Genomic DNA, 15,136 nt, shown 5'->3' with positions numbered 1-15,136 from the left:
CTTTCTGGGCAAACCTCTGCCAGGGGCACCTTGCCAGTCCTGCCTGAGGGAGCCAGGTGGCCCATCTGACTGGCCAGAACTCTGCTGTGTAATGGGGCGGGGGCTGACCCAGCCCCACGTGTGCACGCCTCCCATTGCCAGGGCTTCCAACCAATCTCACCATCCGGCTCATTGCATGTGCAAGCCAGGGTGCTGAGAGCAAATCCTGCCCACAGGCAGATGGGTTTTGGAAGTGGGCCCAGCCGACATGGCAGACAATGAGCAGCGAGCCAGTGGGAATTCCTCCAGGCGGAGCTTTCTATTGGGAAATAATCCCTCCTGAACCTCCCTTTTCCCACCCCACTCTGGGCCACACAGTCTGCCCGCTGACCTCCCCAAGGCCCCCTTGCCCCATAATTCCACCCTAACTCCCACGATCCTTGGCAGGGCACAGAGGAAAGTGTCTGAGGGCACAAAGAGGACAGCCATCAGGGATGAAACAAGAGAAGAACAAGGGGCACATGAGGACTGAGGCATGATTAGGAAACAAAGACGGCGACATGTTCAACTAGAGGGGAAAAATGCTGCAGCTTAAAACCATCCTGCATATTCATGAAAATGCCCTATACCACCAAGCAAATACAATTAGTCACATTAATGTGTGGCAAAACAAGATTAGGCAGGAAATGGTATATGGAATCTAATCATGTTTTATTGAATGAAACAAAGCGGTGGGGGTCAGAGGACCCGCAGGTGGCAGCGTGAAACAAAATCTATTGCGGGTGGCCTCATCCCCAGCATGGGTAGCTCAGGTTTGTCAAATTAATATGGGAGGCAGCCAGGGGGTGGGGGGTATGGGGAGGGGTGGTGGCGTTTGGAGAGGAGAGAGCCAGAGAGTAAAGGGGATATATATATATATACATATATATACATATATAAGTGTGTGTGTGTGTGTGTGTGTGTCTCTCTCTCTCTCTCTCTCTCTCTCTCTCTCAGGGGGAGCAGCAGGAGGATGAGGATGGGCAGGGAAGCTTCTTGCAGTCTTAGAGGCTCAGGAGACAGCCAGGTCTAGCAGTGTTTATTACGAGTAGTAATAATAATAATTGCTAAATTTAAGCCCTTACTCTGTGCCAAGCACTGTGCTAGGATGCAACACAATCAGATCAGAGACAGTGTGTGGTCCCACATGACGCTCACACTCCAAGGAAAAGGGAAAACATATTTCCTCTCCCTCATTTGACTGATGAGGAAATTGAGGCCCAGAAAAGTTAAGCGACTTGCCCAAGGTCATACTGCAGGTGGTGTGGCAGAGTGGAGATTAGAACCTAAGACCTGTGCTCCTTCCACTAGGCCATGCAGCCCTTGAACTGAGGGAATGGCAAGATCGGGGAAAATTTCCTCTCAGTGTTTAATCCTATTTCTGTTTCTGAATTGGAGATGGAGATGGGATGTCAGCTCCCTGGGAGGTGGGGAGCGGGTGTGATGTGAGGGGTAGGGGGGCATATATTATGTAGTCTCGTGCCCACAATGGCTATCATATACCTATCTCCAGTCAGCCTGGAATTAATCAATTAATTATGGTATTTGTTAAGCACTTACTATGTCGAATGACCAGTACACCATCTGTCCAGCGGAAATTCTCTTAACCAACCTCTTGGTCGCATTTGGACGAAAATGTGAAATGATCAAGGACGGTGGAATGGGTATCCATACCCACGTGTTTTAGCAGGTGCTGTGGCCCCCTATTATGTGTGTTTGACAGAAATGACGTCTGTTACTGGAAAAAAACTTCACATTAAACCAGGTTAAAATGATCCACTTGGTGACCAGTGGTGTTGGCATCAAACAGGCTCAAAACTCTTCCTACTCTGCCAACTTACATTTTAGTGGAGCCTCTGGAGTGGCAGCAGGCTCTGGACTGGGGAATAATAAAATCACTGATGAACAATGATAATTAATGAGTGTGATACTTGCTAAGCATTCCTAGATGTTGAGCACTGTACTAACAGCTCAAGAAGGCACAAGGTAATCAGGTCAGACACAGTCCTTGTCCCACACAGAGCTCAGTGTCTAATGGGGAGGGAGAACAGAGAGTGAATCCCATTTTACAGATGAGGAAACTAAGGCCCAGAGAAGTGAAGTGACTTGCCGAAGGCCACCCAGCGAGAAAGTGGTGAAACCAGGATTAAAACACAGGTCCCCCACCTCTCAGGCCCAGGCTCCTTCCATTAGGCCACACTCTCCTTTCTGAGGGGCCCTGGAAAGTCAATCTACTTCTGGGTGCCGTTTTTCTGGTGTACTCTGGAATTGGTGGCTGGTAGGAACCCGGATGTGCCCTGTTGTCTACCAGCTCTGTTGTCTACCAACTCTGTTGTATTGGACTCTCTCAAGTGCTTAGAACAGTGCTTCCTGCACTCAGTAAGTGCTCAATAATTACCATTGGATTGATTGGTAGAGTTGGTGGTACTGTAAAACCCGGAGGCAAAGGGCTTTACTGCTCAGCCTGGTAAGAAGTGGAGAGGATACATAGTGGGTTTAAATATGCAGATCTGATGTAGAAAGACAAAGCCTGCTGAATATGTTGGCTTGCTGAGGAGAGGGCAGAGGGGGGGATTATTTTGGTTAGTCTGAATTACTGTGATCCTCAGGAGGAATGTTTGTTTTTGTTTATATACTGGGACCCCGAAGGGTTCTTATCAAGGCCCTGAAGGCAACGTATTTCATTATGGGGATGAAAGTGACCAGAGGAATTCCTGCTAAATCATGGCAGAGGGAGAGCACCATGCTATAATAATAACCGTGGTATCTGTTAAGCACTTAGTATGGGTCAAGCAATGTATTCAGCACTGGGGCCGATACAAGTAAATAAGGAAAAACACAGCCTCTGTTCCACACAAAGCTCATAGTCTAAATATGAGAGAGAACAGGTATGGAATCCCCAGTTTGCAGATGAGGAAAATGAGGCACCAAGGAGTTGAGTGACTCTCCCAAGACCACACAGCAGGAAAGTGGTAGGGCCAGGACTAGAACTCAGGTTTTCTGACTCCCAGGCCTGTGCTCTTTACACTAGGCCAGGTTTATCTGGAAATTTAGAATTATTTCCCAATAGGCAGAACCTCCACATATATCCAAATTCACTTGCCAGTGTCTCTCTGAGGGTCCCATTTTCACAGAAACCCCTGGAAATGCTTGCCGGACATTGGATTACGAGTTAGCATTCCCTCTTTAGCCACAGCCCTGCCACTAACTCGCTGCTATGACGGACCCTTTCTCCATCAAACACCCATTTGCAGGTTGTATTTACCTAGACGGGGATGACTTGGAATCATCACCAAGCTCTTGGAAAAAATAAAACACCCCAAATGGAATGAGAAAAATCTATTCACACATCACGATGAAGACATCACTGACACAGAAACAGAAGAGCACATTAATCTCTCCCTTTCCCCGCCCCATGTCATTTTCTCTCTCTCTGCCTTGAACTCATCATCTTTAGAAAAATAAGAACAAAGATTCAGTGCTGCTGAGTTGAAGATAAAAATGCCCTGTGCTTAATTGGCTCCTTTAACAAGGGGGTCTAATTAATTCCACCAAAGAGCGGACTTTTCACACTTGTTCAACAAAGCTCTCCCGGTGACGGACTAAGTTATTTCAAGATACCCGCCAGCTCATCTTCCGTGGTCCGCTGCTGTGGAGATAGGTGATTGCGGAATACGCTAGCTAACTTCCAAATGAAAGTAAACACCAGGAGAGAAAATCTGGGACGGTTGGGAGATGGGAACGGCTTTAGTCGGGCATGAGTAGTGAGGATTCATTAATGTGTCCTGGATCTGTCTTTTTTTTTTTTTTTAAAAAAAAAGGTATCTTTTAAGTGCTTACTATGTGCCAGGCACTGCACTAAGCACTGGGGTGGATACAAGATTGGACATAGTTCACTGTACCACATGGGGCTCACAGTCTTAATTCCCATTTTACAGATGAGGTAACTGAGTCATGGAGAAGTCATATGACTTGCCTAAGGTCACACGCACACGTGGCAGAGCTGGGATTAGAACCCAGGTCCTTCTGACTCCCAGGCCCAGCCTATATCCACTAGGTCCTGAAAGTCAGCTGGGTGGACTGGTTGTTTCAGTGATTCCCGCTGGGTCTCTCAGCCGCTCCCCGGACTGGAAGAGAAGGTGGGGACTGGGATGGGAGGCCCCTCCACTTTCCCTCCAGGTAACCCAAATCCCCCTGTTCTGGGGGACGTTTCTCTGAATCTTGGAGGAGAAGCAATGCCAGATGGCTGGGTCTCTGCTTATCTCTCCTTTAAAAAGTCGGGTCAGGAACAATCAAAAACTGAACTGCTGCTCCGATGCAGAAAGTGCTAAAACAATCGTGACAGTTTGAGTTGCAGGACAGAAGGCCAAGGGACAACATCAAGCCAGCCCATAACCCTCTAGACTGTAAGGTTGTTATAGGCAGGGGACATTTCTGCTAATTCTGTTGTATTGTGCTCTCCCAAGCATTTAGTACAGTGCTCTGCACATAGTAAGCACTCCAAAAATACCATTGATTGATTATGGGGAGCTGGGTAGTTCTGGGACACCCTATGCACTATAAATTCCTTGTGGGCAGGGATTACATCTAACAACTGTAATCAATAAATACAACTGAATGAATTGAATGAACAATTTTAAATGGCTCCCTCCTCCTATAGGAGCAATACAACATGGCTGTGGACAAGCAAGTACTGACTGAAGTACCGGTTTCCAAGTCTCCATCGTATTGATCCCTGCTACCTACCAAGCTTGAAAGGGAAGATCAATTGTGCTTCTGCTACGGACACGTGCCTTCCTGCTCCAACCCCAGAAATGATGGCTTGTCATCGTCGTCAATTGACTGGGACCTGGACACCAGGCTCCACGGCTGTCTGCCATTGTTAGCAAGAAAGCCCCTGGGCTGCGAGGTCACAATTAGGTAACCGTCTTGGCACTAGTCAGCTTCCTGAGTCAGGAAAGTGGTAAAAATGTATGAACCCAGAATCTTTCCTTTCAAACAAAGGCTTAACGACAACTGGCCTAAGGAAGTTTTTATAAAAAAATCAATTTAACTACGTCATCACATTAGCACTGGATTTTGCTAGTGAACGAATCAGCACGCTCTCTCTTAACGGTCACAGGGCACAGATTTTGAACAAATTGATACGGTCAAGTGTGGTGTTCACCAAACTGGGAGAGAAGTTACTCTCTTTTACTGGGGAAGGAGGAGAGGTGGATGGCTGACTTCCATGAGGTAGCACCACCGACTGGGGTCTTTCTTGGCCCAAATGGAAGTTCTTAAGTCTTGTCAGAGCCTAGGGATGGGAATCCTTGAGGGAAGCAGTGTTGCCTAGTGGCAAGAGTCTGGATCTTGGAGCCAGGGAACCTGGGCTCCAATCCCAGCTCTGCCACTTGCTTGTTGCGTGCCCTTGGGCAAGTCACTCTACTTCTCTGGGCCTCAGTTTCCGCAGCTATAAAGTGGTGATTCAATCCCTGTTCTTTCACCTACTTAGACCACGAGCTCCCTGTGGGACAGGGTCTGTCTGATCTGATTATCTTGTATCTACCTCGGTAATTAGTACAGTGCTTGGCATGTGGTAAGAGCTTAAAAATATCATGAATATCATTATTGTTAGTAGTATTACTATTATCATTATAGTTATTCCAGCTCCCAAAAGCTGTGGGGTCATTACCATCCCTTCTTATTCCTCTTCCCTGGTGTTGACCCCTGATAATGCACACAGGGCCAAGTTCACAGGTCACAGGGGCTGAAGGGATGCCTAAGTAGCCATCTAACTGGCCCAACTCCTCACTCCCTGCCGCTGGATCCTCTCTGGGTCTGTGGGCAGCTTGGAGCAAGATGTCGGAGAGACCAGCTGCTGGCTAATTGGATCAGTACCTTCTCGGAGGAGATAACCACTCATCAAATCTCCACTTTCTCCTTCCCTGGAGCTGGCACACAAGTGGGGTGTGGGGAGGCAGGAGTTGCCAAAAAAGATGTGAGGTGGCTGCCACTTGGGCTGGTTTCATCCTCTGTCTCCCCAGTGGTCAACCAGATTTCCAAAGGAAGGGAGAATGAGAAAATCCAGGAAAGTTAGAATATCTGTCTTGAGCTCCACCTGCTTAGGTTTAATTGATTCAATTCTTACTATGGCATTTGTTTAGCACTTACTATATGTCAGGCACTGTTTTAAGTACTAGGGTAGATACAAGTTTATCAGGATGGACACAGCCTCTGTCTTACATGGGGCTCATGGCCTAAGTAAGAGAGAGGACAGGTATAGAAACCCCATTTTACAGATGAGGAAACTGAGGCCCAGAGAAATGAAGTCACTTGCCCAAGGGCACCCAGCAGGGAAGTGGCAGAGCTGGGATTAAAACCCAGGTCCTCTAACTCCTAGGACAAGGCTATTTCCACTAGGCCATGCTGCAACAGCCCACATGCACTCAAATTCACCCCACTCTGGGTCCTTTTCAGGATGGGCTCGGTTCCAGCCCAGCAGTGTGGCCTGCTTAGCCAAGGTTTCTTCCTAGCCCACATCTGCCCCTTTGGCCCAAATGGCTTAATCCAGTTGAGTCAGGGCTAATCTGCCAGGACCCCTAAGAAGGTTTGCAGCAGAACACCTAGACTGTAAACTCATCCTCCAGATTGTAAACTCGTTGTGGGCAGGGAACATGTCTACCAATTCTGTTATATTGTACTCTCCCAAGCACTTAGTACAGTGCTCTGCACTCAGTAAGAACTCAATAAATACCATTGATTGATTGAGGATTGGATGAAGATTCTCTTTTCCTGCCGTAACTAGCTGGGCGCCATTCCTGAGAGGGAATATCTGGTAGCTTTTCCCATGTTAATCCCAGCAGGGGAAGCATTGAAGCAACTGATCCACATGGGACAGTCCCTATTAATGCAAGGGGTGGAGCACTTTTGACTGTGATGGAAACACTGTGTGTCAGTAATCATCGACTCCCAGGGAACCAATGTGGGTAGGAGTGGATGGTTCCAATCCGGTACTCAGAGCTCGGGAAAGTGTAGTTCAGTAAATACATGCAATCCCTGCCCACAGAGAGTTTACAGTCTACTGGGAGGGGATTAAGACCGAGAGCCTCAGGTGGGACAGGGACTGTGTCCAACCCGATGTGCTCATATCCACCCCAGTGCTTAGTACAGTGCTTGGCACATAGTAAGAGCTTAACAAATAACACAATTATTATTATAGCCCTGGTACCCTCCAGAGGGTCAGTGACTTCCCAGCCCAGGGACCACATCCCTGCTTTGAGATTCTGGACTTTGACTTTGAGCCACTGCAGCTGCTGCTATTGTGCACTGACAACAATGCATAAAAGAGAGATACTAATCACGATTAATAAAGAAAAAAGGTCGCATGATTTTTTTTCCATTGGCAAACTCTTCTGATCCTAATTAAAAGTGGGCCTGATGTTTATTGAATGAAATATTTAGTTAGGAGTTGCTCAGATAAAATGATTTTATGTGGCCGAGATTCCCATCTGCCAAATGACTAATAATTAAAAGGATATTTTTCTAAAGGAGAGAAAGGGAAAAAAAAACCTAGATTTCTACTAATGTTTTGAAACGGAATCATATTAAATTGATTGGAAAGCAGATCAGAGTTTCAGCCTTCCCAGAGGCAAAAAAAAAAAAATGTTGAGGGAATGGGGGACTGGAAAAGAAATGAGTCATATACATTTAATGACTAAACTCAAGGGGACAGGAAACTGGCATCCAGAACTGGGTTTTGGAGGAGTTTGGTCATTTTGCTTGGGGGGTGTAAAGATTTTGCCTTTGAAAAATGGCACAGAGTCTGTTGAACTACAAGCCTTTTAAAAGCATGTGGGTTCCTGGAAATCCAGGCCTGGAGGAAGAGCCCACTCCACCTTGGAAACTCCACTGTTTTGCCAGCAGATAAACTGAGTCTTCACAGGCAGGGTGGCCACATAGACTAGTTTTGACTTTCTCGAGCCAGAGCGCCTCAGTACCATGACCGTGGGACTACCCTGGACTACTTTCCTGCAGTACTAAGCTCTTAGTACAAAGCCCTGCTTACAGTAAGCACTTAATACTATTGACTGAATGGCCCTTTGGACATCTCCCTGGGACCTGTCTGATCACCACCGGTGCTTCAAGAGAAGCAGTGTAGCCTAGCTGATAGAGCCTGGGAATCAGAACGAACTGGGTTTTCATCCCGGCTCTGCCACTTGTCTGCTATGACCTCGGGAGAGTCACTTTACTTCTCTGTGCCTCAGTTATCTCATCTGTAAAATGGAATTAATTGTGAGCCCCATGTGGTACAGGGACTGTGTCCAACCTAAGTACCTTGCATCTACCCCAGCACTTAGTACAATGCCTGACCCAAAGTAAGTGCTTATCAAATACCATTAAAATAAAAAAACAAAAGCACTGTGGCTAGAATTTGGCTTAGCCACCTAGGTCTCCTCTGCCATTTCCTACTCATTCAAAGTGTGGGAACAATCACCCAATCAATGGTATTTACTAAGTGCTTGTGTGCAGAGCACTGTACTAAGGACTTGGGAGTGGACAATACAACACAGTTGGTAGACATCGTCACCTGGCCGCAAGGATCTTACAAATGCTCTGTCATTTATTTTAGGGTCTGTCTCCTCAGCTAGACTGTGAGCTTCTTGAGGGCAGGAATCATGTCTATTAACTATAGTGTACTCTCCCAAATGCTTACTGGGGAACTCTGTACCCAGCAGATTGCAGCTCCTAGAGAGCAAGGATTGTCTCAACTGTACTCTCCCAAGCACTTAGCACAGCGCTCTGCACCCAGTAGGTTGTAAGCACCCCGATGGCAGGGCTCATATCTACCATGCTCTCCCAAGAGCCTAGTACAGTTCTCTCTCTGCCCAGAGTCAGTGCTCAATAAATACTATGGATTGATTGATTGATCAAGGCTGGCCAGCAACCCCCGCGTGGCTCTCCCAAACTTCCTGTGGCTCCGGCTGGAGGCCAGAACCTGGACTGGATGGACCCCAGCCCTGTGAGTTTTGCCTCCCAAAACCCCACTCCCCACAAAAACCCCGATGTAGTGCTGCCCCCTTGCCCTGCTCCGGTTCCATCAATGGGATTAGTGCAGGTAGTAGTTGGTCAATATCGCCCCCCCCCCCCGCCAGCCCCAGACCCCTTACAAAGGGATCAGAGCCATGTCGAGTGATAGATGGGAAGAAGCCCATTTATCCTCTCCTAATGGGATGCGCCATCTCTTCGCTCCCTAATACGGAGCGGAATAACTCAAATGGAACAGTGCCCTAAAATCTTAATGTATGCTAATAAAAACAGTGGACTCATAAAACTGCAACATCAAATTTTCAGTGGGGTCCGGGGAGCTATAAACTGGGGGTTCAGCGGAGACAGCCGCACCCCTGCACTCATATATCTCTCCTCGGCCCCCAAATCTTCTCTTTCTGTAATTGTGCTGCGCATATAAATTAGTGTAATGAATGCATTCTCATTCGTAGTCCTGACGCCGGCCTGGTAAATAATCATAATTTAATCTTAGAGCCCAGCAGAGCGGACTGGCTCCTTTAATTATTTGCCGAATTTAATCCACCCACCCCAGAGTGGAAAGTCAATGGGAGAAGGGACTGTTTGGCGGCTGATAGAAGAACAACACAGAAGTCCCGGTGGCCAGTTGAGCTGAAGAGCCAACCTGCAATAAACCTGAGAGTGGGGGCGGCTGTTCCCTGAGTTGGGGACAGGGTTTGAAGAAGGAGTAATCATGATAGAAGTGGTATTTATTAAGGGTTTATTATGCACTAGACACTGTACTAAGCACCGTGGAGGGGACACAGGTAAATCAGGTTGGACATAGTCCCCCGTCCCACATGGGGCTCAGTCTTAATCCCCATTTTACAGATGAGGTAACAGACACAGAGAAATGAAGTGGCTCGCCCAAGCTCACACAGCGGTCATGTGGCAGGGCTGGGATTAGAACCTTCTGACTCCTAGGTCTGTGCTCTAACCTCTAGGCCATGCTACTTCTCACAGATGGGGATGGGGAAACTGGGCCAACCCTAGCTCCACTTGCATCTTCTCCCTGAGGCCTTTGCTGATGCTCTCTGATCCCTGTGTTTCAGATCTTAGCATCTGTTGTTGAGACAGGAATCATGCCCATCTACACCCCTGCCATTAAATTATGAACTCCCTGGGGGTCAGGAGCCAGGGCTGTCTCTGTCATGTCCCAAAACACACAGTCCAGGGCCCTGTAGGCAACAGTCTGGAAGCTTCTTGAGGGCAGGGGCTGTTTTTTTTATTTCTGCTTAGTCTACTCTCCCATGGCTAGACAGATAGAGAAACAGCGTGGCTAAAGGGAAGCAGTGTGGCTTCATGGAAAGAGCATGGGCTTGTGTTTTCAGAGGTTATGCGTTCTAATTCTGGCTCCACCACTTATCAGCTGTATGACTTCGGGTAAGTCACTTCACTTCTCTATGCCTCAGTTACTTCATCTGTAAAATGGGAATTTAGAATGTAAGCCTCACATGGGACAATCCGATTACCTTGTATCTATCCCAGTGCATAGAACAGTGCTTTGCACATAGTAAGCACTCAACAAATACCATCACCATCATCATTAGATCATCTCATTAGCCTCCGTGCCGCTCTCCCAGACTCTACCTCCTCCAATCTAACAAGGAGAGCAGCTAACGGGGCCCTCATCTTCATTCATTCATTCAATCATATTTATTGAGTGCTTACTGTGTACAAAGCACTGTACTAAGCACTTGGAAAGTAAAATTCAGCAACGAAGAGGGACAATCCTTGCCCACAACAGGCTCACAGTCTAGAAACTAATTTCTAGACTAGTCATAGGCCCAAGACTAGGGTCACGGTGGTGGGAGCAGCTCAAATGCCACAGAAATCTCTCTGAGTGGAGAATAGGGAGAGCAGCCTCCCATTCCCCACCAGGGAATGTTAAAACTGCGGAGCCGCTGCTCTGCCTCACATCCGGGTGAGCTCAGCTGCCCTCCGCCCTTCCGTCTACCCTTGCTCACTCATCTGTCCTCACTCATCATGGGTTTCCTCCAGTGAGGACTTGCTTCAGATTAGACCCTCCTCCCTCCACAAAATGGACAGCCAGGCTGTAAGTATCACTGCCGCGTGCTTACGACGCTCGCCCCTTAGCTGGAATCTCTCTCTGGGAGAGAGGAAGGAAAGAAAGAGGAGTAAGAGGGGGGGAGGGGAGTGCAGTCCTCTTACCAGAGGGAGGGGCCTTCTGTCCCCGTGACTTCCAGGAAGTCGTAGCCATCCTCGAGTTGGAAGTCGCCAAAGACGAGGGCGATGGTGTCCCCCAGCTCGGCGAGGATAGTCCAGGTGCAGTCGGCATTGTTGCTGTATTCGGAGGGAAAGTGGGGGGTGGCAATGATCCCGCTTTGCCCACGCAGCGTCCCACCACAGGCGTCATCCGCTGCAAACACAAAGCAAGCCCCGCAGGGGCGGGGAGACAAAGAGAGGGTTCAGTCTGGCAGACTAGCCCCCAGGGCCCACCCCCAACCTCCACTCTAGAAGGGAGAAATGGTCCACTGGTGTCTAGGAGCTGAGGGGTGTGTGTTTTTGACAGGGGCTTGCGAGCAGCCAAGTTGAACGGAAAGAGCCTGGGCATCGAGACACCAGCATTCTAATCCAGGCTCGGTTACTGGCCTGCTGGATGACCTTGGTGAGTCACAACTTTTCTGGGCCTCGGTTTCCTCCTCTGTAAAACAGGGATGAAATTCCTACTTGCCCTCCTCAGACTGTAAACCCTGTGTGGTTATCCCTGATCTACCCCAGTCACTTGGCATAAAGTTAGTGCCCAATAAACGCCTTTATTATGATGACTCCTGCACCATCCTAGGGGCAAAGGAGCAGAATTCAAAACTAATTTTTGTCAATCCTCATGAGTCAGGGGTGAATTTTTTTTTCATTAAAGAATCAACTGAAGTTGGGGTGAATCCGGGTATTTGATGCCCGCTGGCTCAGGGAAGGGAGGGCAGGGGGTGGAGGGGAGAGGGAGGGGGCCTTGGCAGTGGCAAAACGTGTCTCCATTTTGTGCCCAGAGAAACAGCAATCTGCCCTGCCACATCCACTGCACTGACTGCCCATCACTAGAAGTGCAGTTGACATGTCTCATCTGTGAAGTGTGTACTGGAGTGTTTCGGTACAGCTCCACACTGATCTCTCTGAAAGATGCTTGTAAAGTACTTACTTTCCCTTTAAATTTACTTTATTGCTACTTGAGTTTCCGAGATCAAAGGACAAATGGCAAGTAAGAGAATTGTCTCTAGCTGCAGGGAGAAGTATCCTTTGGGAAAGCCAGTGCCAAAAGTTACATTCGACTCTGGGCACTGTTTCAGTCTTCAAATGGCCACTGAGATTTTTCTCTGAATGCTGGAATCAATTAGTGGTATTTACTGAGCACTTGTGTGCAGAGAAGTGCTTGGGAATGCACAATACAACAGAATTGGTATACATGTTCCCTGACCACAAGGAGCTTAGGGTTTACAGGACCAAACTAAGTCCCACAGAGCTGGGAATCTACTGGCCGAGCCCTACTGGAGACGGACTGACCACTGGTCAAGAAAGCAAGGCCTCCGTGGATACTGTGGGGACTGGGACCCTTCACCAGGAGGTGGGGATGCCTTCCTTATCGACCAATCCTATTCCTTAATTGGACTGCTTCCCTGCCTGTGGCTTCAGCGCTGAGTGACTGGGCTGGTTGGTGGGGGTGTTGGATCCTCCTTTTAGATGTAGGGTCGGTAGCCACGTAAGCTCACTGAGGGCACGGAATGTGTCTGTTTATTGTTATATTGTACTATCCCAAGCACTTAGTACAGTGTTCTGCACACACTAAGCACTCAAATATGATTGACTGGTCAAGACTGAGGTGCTTGGATCAGTAGGGGCAGAATGGGGATAAATCTGGGTCCAGCCCATCATGGCACCCATATCGTGCCACTGAGATGGTGAGCATCCAGGCATGACAGCCAACGGTGGGAGAATCATCCTGCTGGAAGGCAGATGAACTTACTGTTGAATAACCCTGGTCCAGGACTTACTTCTGGGCAGCTGGAAAGCTAGGTCCTTACACTGCCAAGCCTCTCTCCCTGCCCCCTGTAACACACACACATACACACACACACACACACATACACACACACGTAGACATATATCTATATACATATATATATAGATATATATCCCCTGCCCATTTCCATCATTTAGCAGAAGGGAAGCCAGGATTCTGAATTTCCACCACTTTATGGGAACAGATGCTCTAGACTGTAAGCTCGTCTCTAGACTGTAAGCTCATTAATAATAATTACGGCATTTGTTAAGCACTTACTATGTGCCTGTGGGCAAGAAATGTGTCTTCTAATTCTGCTGTACTGTACTCTCCCAAGTGCTTAATATAGGGCTCAGCACATAGTAAGCACTCAATAAATACCATTGATTGATTGATTATAGGGAGCTGAATGATTCTGGGACATCTTGTTCACTATCAGCTCCTTATGGGCAGGGATTGTGTCCATCAATTCTATTGTATTGTCTTCTCCCAAGTGCTTAGTACAGTGCTCTGCTATTTATTTTTCATCTATTTATAGTAATGTCTGTCTCCCCCTCTAGATTGTGAGCTCGTCGTGGGCAGGAATGTTTCCATTTGTTATTTTATTGTACTCTGCCAAGCACTTAGCACAGTGCTTTGCATGCATATGATAAATGTTTGAATGAGTGAATTCATTCATTCATTCAATCGTATTTATTGAGCACTTACTGTGTGCAGAGCACTGTACTAAGCGCTTGGGAAGCACAAGTTGGCAACATAAGTTGGCAACCATTGATTGATTGATTGATTGGTCTGGGCAGAGACCACCCATAAATGATGTCTTGGTGCCACCTGAGCACACATTGGAAGTGTCACCCTGAGGAAGGGGTTGTGCAAGGCAGGGGTCACAATCAATCGATTGACTCACTTTGGGGGTTTAGCGGGTGGAGGTGTCTATCTCTGGGACTGGGCCACATGAGGGAGGAAAAAGAGCTCCTCAAGAGAGAAACTCTCTGGGCATTGGATGGAGCCCAGTGCATTCTGGGCCCTGCAGGGATAACCACAAAAAATGAGATTTGCTTTGCACGTCTGTTTGGTCGGCTCTGAATGAGGGAAAGGGTTCTCCTTGGGAAACCAGGCAAAAGCAATCTATAAAAGAGAGCAAGGGGGACTAGCTGCTTTCTCCCGGGATTGACCCTCTATTACCCCCCTCCTCTCTGGCTAATCCGTTGAGCTGTTGGCAGGAGCCATGTGGCCTCAGAGAGCAGCACAGCCTAATGGATCAAGCACAGACCTGAGAGTCACAGGACCTGGGTTCTAATTCCAGCTCTGCCACTTTGCTGTGTGATCTTGGGCAAATCAATTCTCTGTGCCTCAGTTACCTCATCTGTATAACGGGATGAAGACTGAGAGACCCAAGTAGAGAGGGACTGTTGCTCAACCTGATTAGCTTGTATCTACCCCACGGCTTAGTACAGTGCATGTTGCATAGTAAGCACTTAAATACCGTTTAGAAAAAAGGAAAAAAACAAAGGAGGGAGAGGGAGGCAGAGTTGGGGCCTTTAGCCCTGCTCCTCACACTGTTTGGAATTCAGCTTTTGTTTTTTTCTCTCTCACAGGTACATCTGTGACTTCTACCCCAGGGAGGAGTGAGACTGTGAAGCCTGACATCTAAGACTGGATCTGTCTCCTTCTGTTGTCAACAACACAAGCTGTTAGCTTGGCCCTGGGGGGTCTTCCTCACCTTTCAGCAAGCTGAAGACCTCTAGACGTCAAATCCCCACCACTGAAGGACAGGAGACTCGTGGGTTGATGCTAACAAGAGCTTGGGTACACATTGTGCACCTTGATTGAAAACTCGCTAAAGGCCCCGATACATGTTTTTGAGTATGTGATTGTCCCTGACCTCTGGCTGGGTCCACACTTCACAGGGCATCCAGATCATATCAAGTCCTGCATCTCGAGTTCATCTATCTCACCACCCTCTCCTTTCCCACGTCCTCCCTCTGGCCTTTAAGTCCCTCCTCCTCCATAGACTCCACCCCAGCACTCTCCCTCTCCCCACCTTCAAAGCTTTAT

At 47.9% G+C, this 15,136-nt stretch overlaps 1 protein-coding gene across 1 annotated transcript in view; it reads right to left on the bottom strand.

The window, feature by feature from the left end:
• Positions 1 to 15,136, bottom strand: part of CSMD2 (CUB and Sushi multiple domains 2) — a 313,956-nt gene that overhangs the window by 208,915 nt on the left and 89,905 nt on the right. Inside the window, exon 9 of the mRNA XM_038758637.1 lies at positions 11,236 to 11,443. Within this exon, the coding sequence (XP_038614565.1) occupies positions 11,236 to 11,443 (208 nt within the window). The remainder of the gene's footprint in view (positions 1 to 11,235; positions 11,444 to 15,136) is intronic.

Source organism: Tachyglossus aculeatus, chromosome 16 (assembly GCF_015852505.1).
Source record: "Tachyglossus aculeatus isolate mTacAcu1 chromosome 16, mTacAcu1.pri, whole genome shotgun sequence".
NCBI lineage: Eukaryota > Metazoa > Chordata > Mammalia > Monotremata > Tachyglossidae > Tachyglossus > Tachyglossus aculeatus.
The sequence above is the reverse complement of the archived record's forward strand: the minus strand, read 5'-3'. Positions and strand labels throughout refer to the sequence as shown.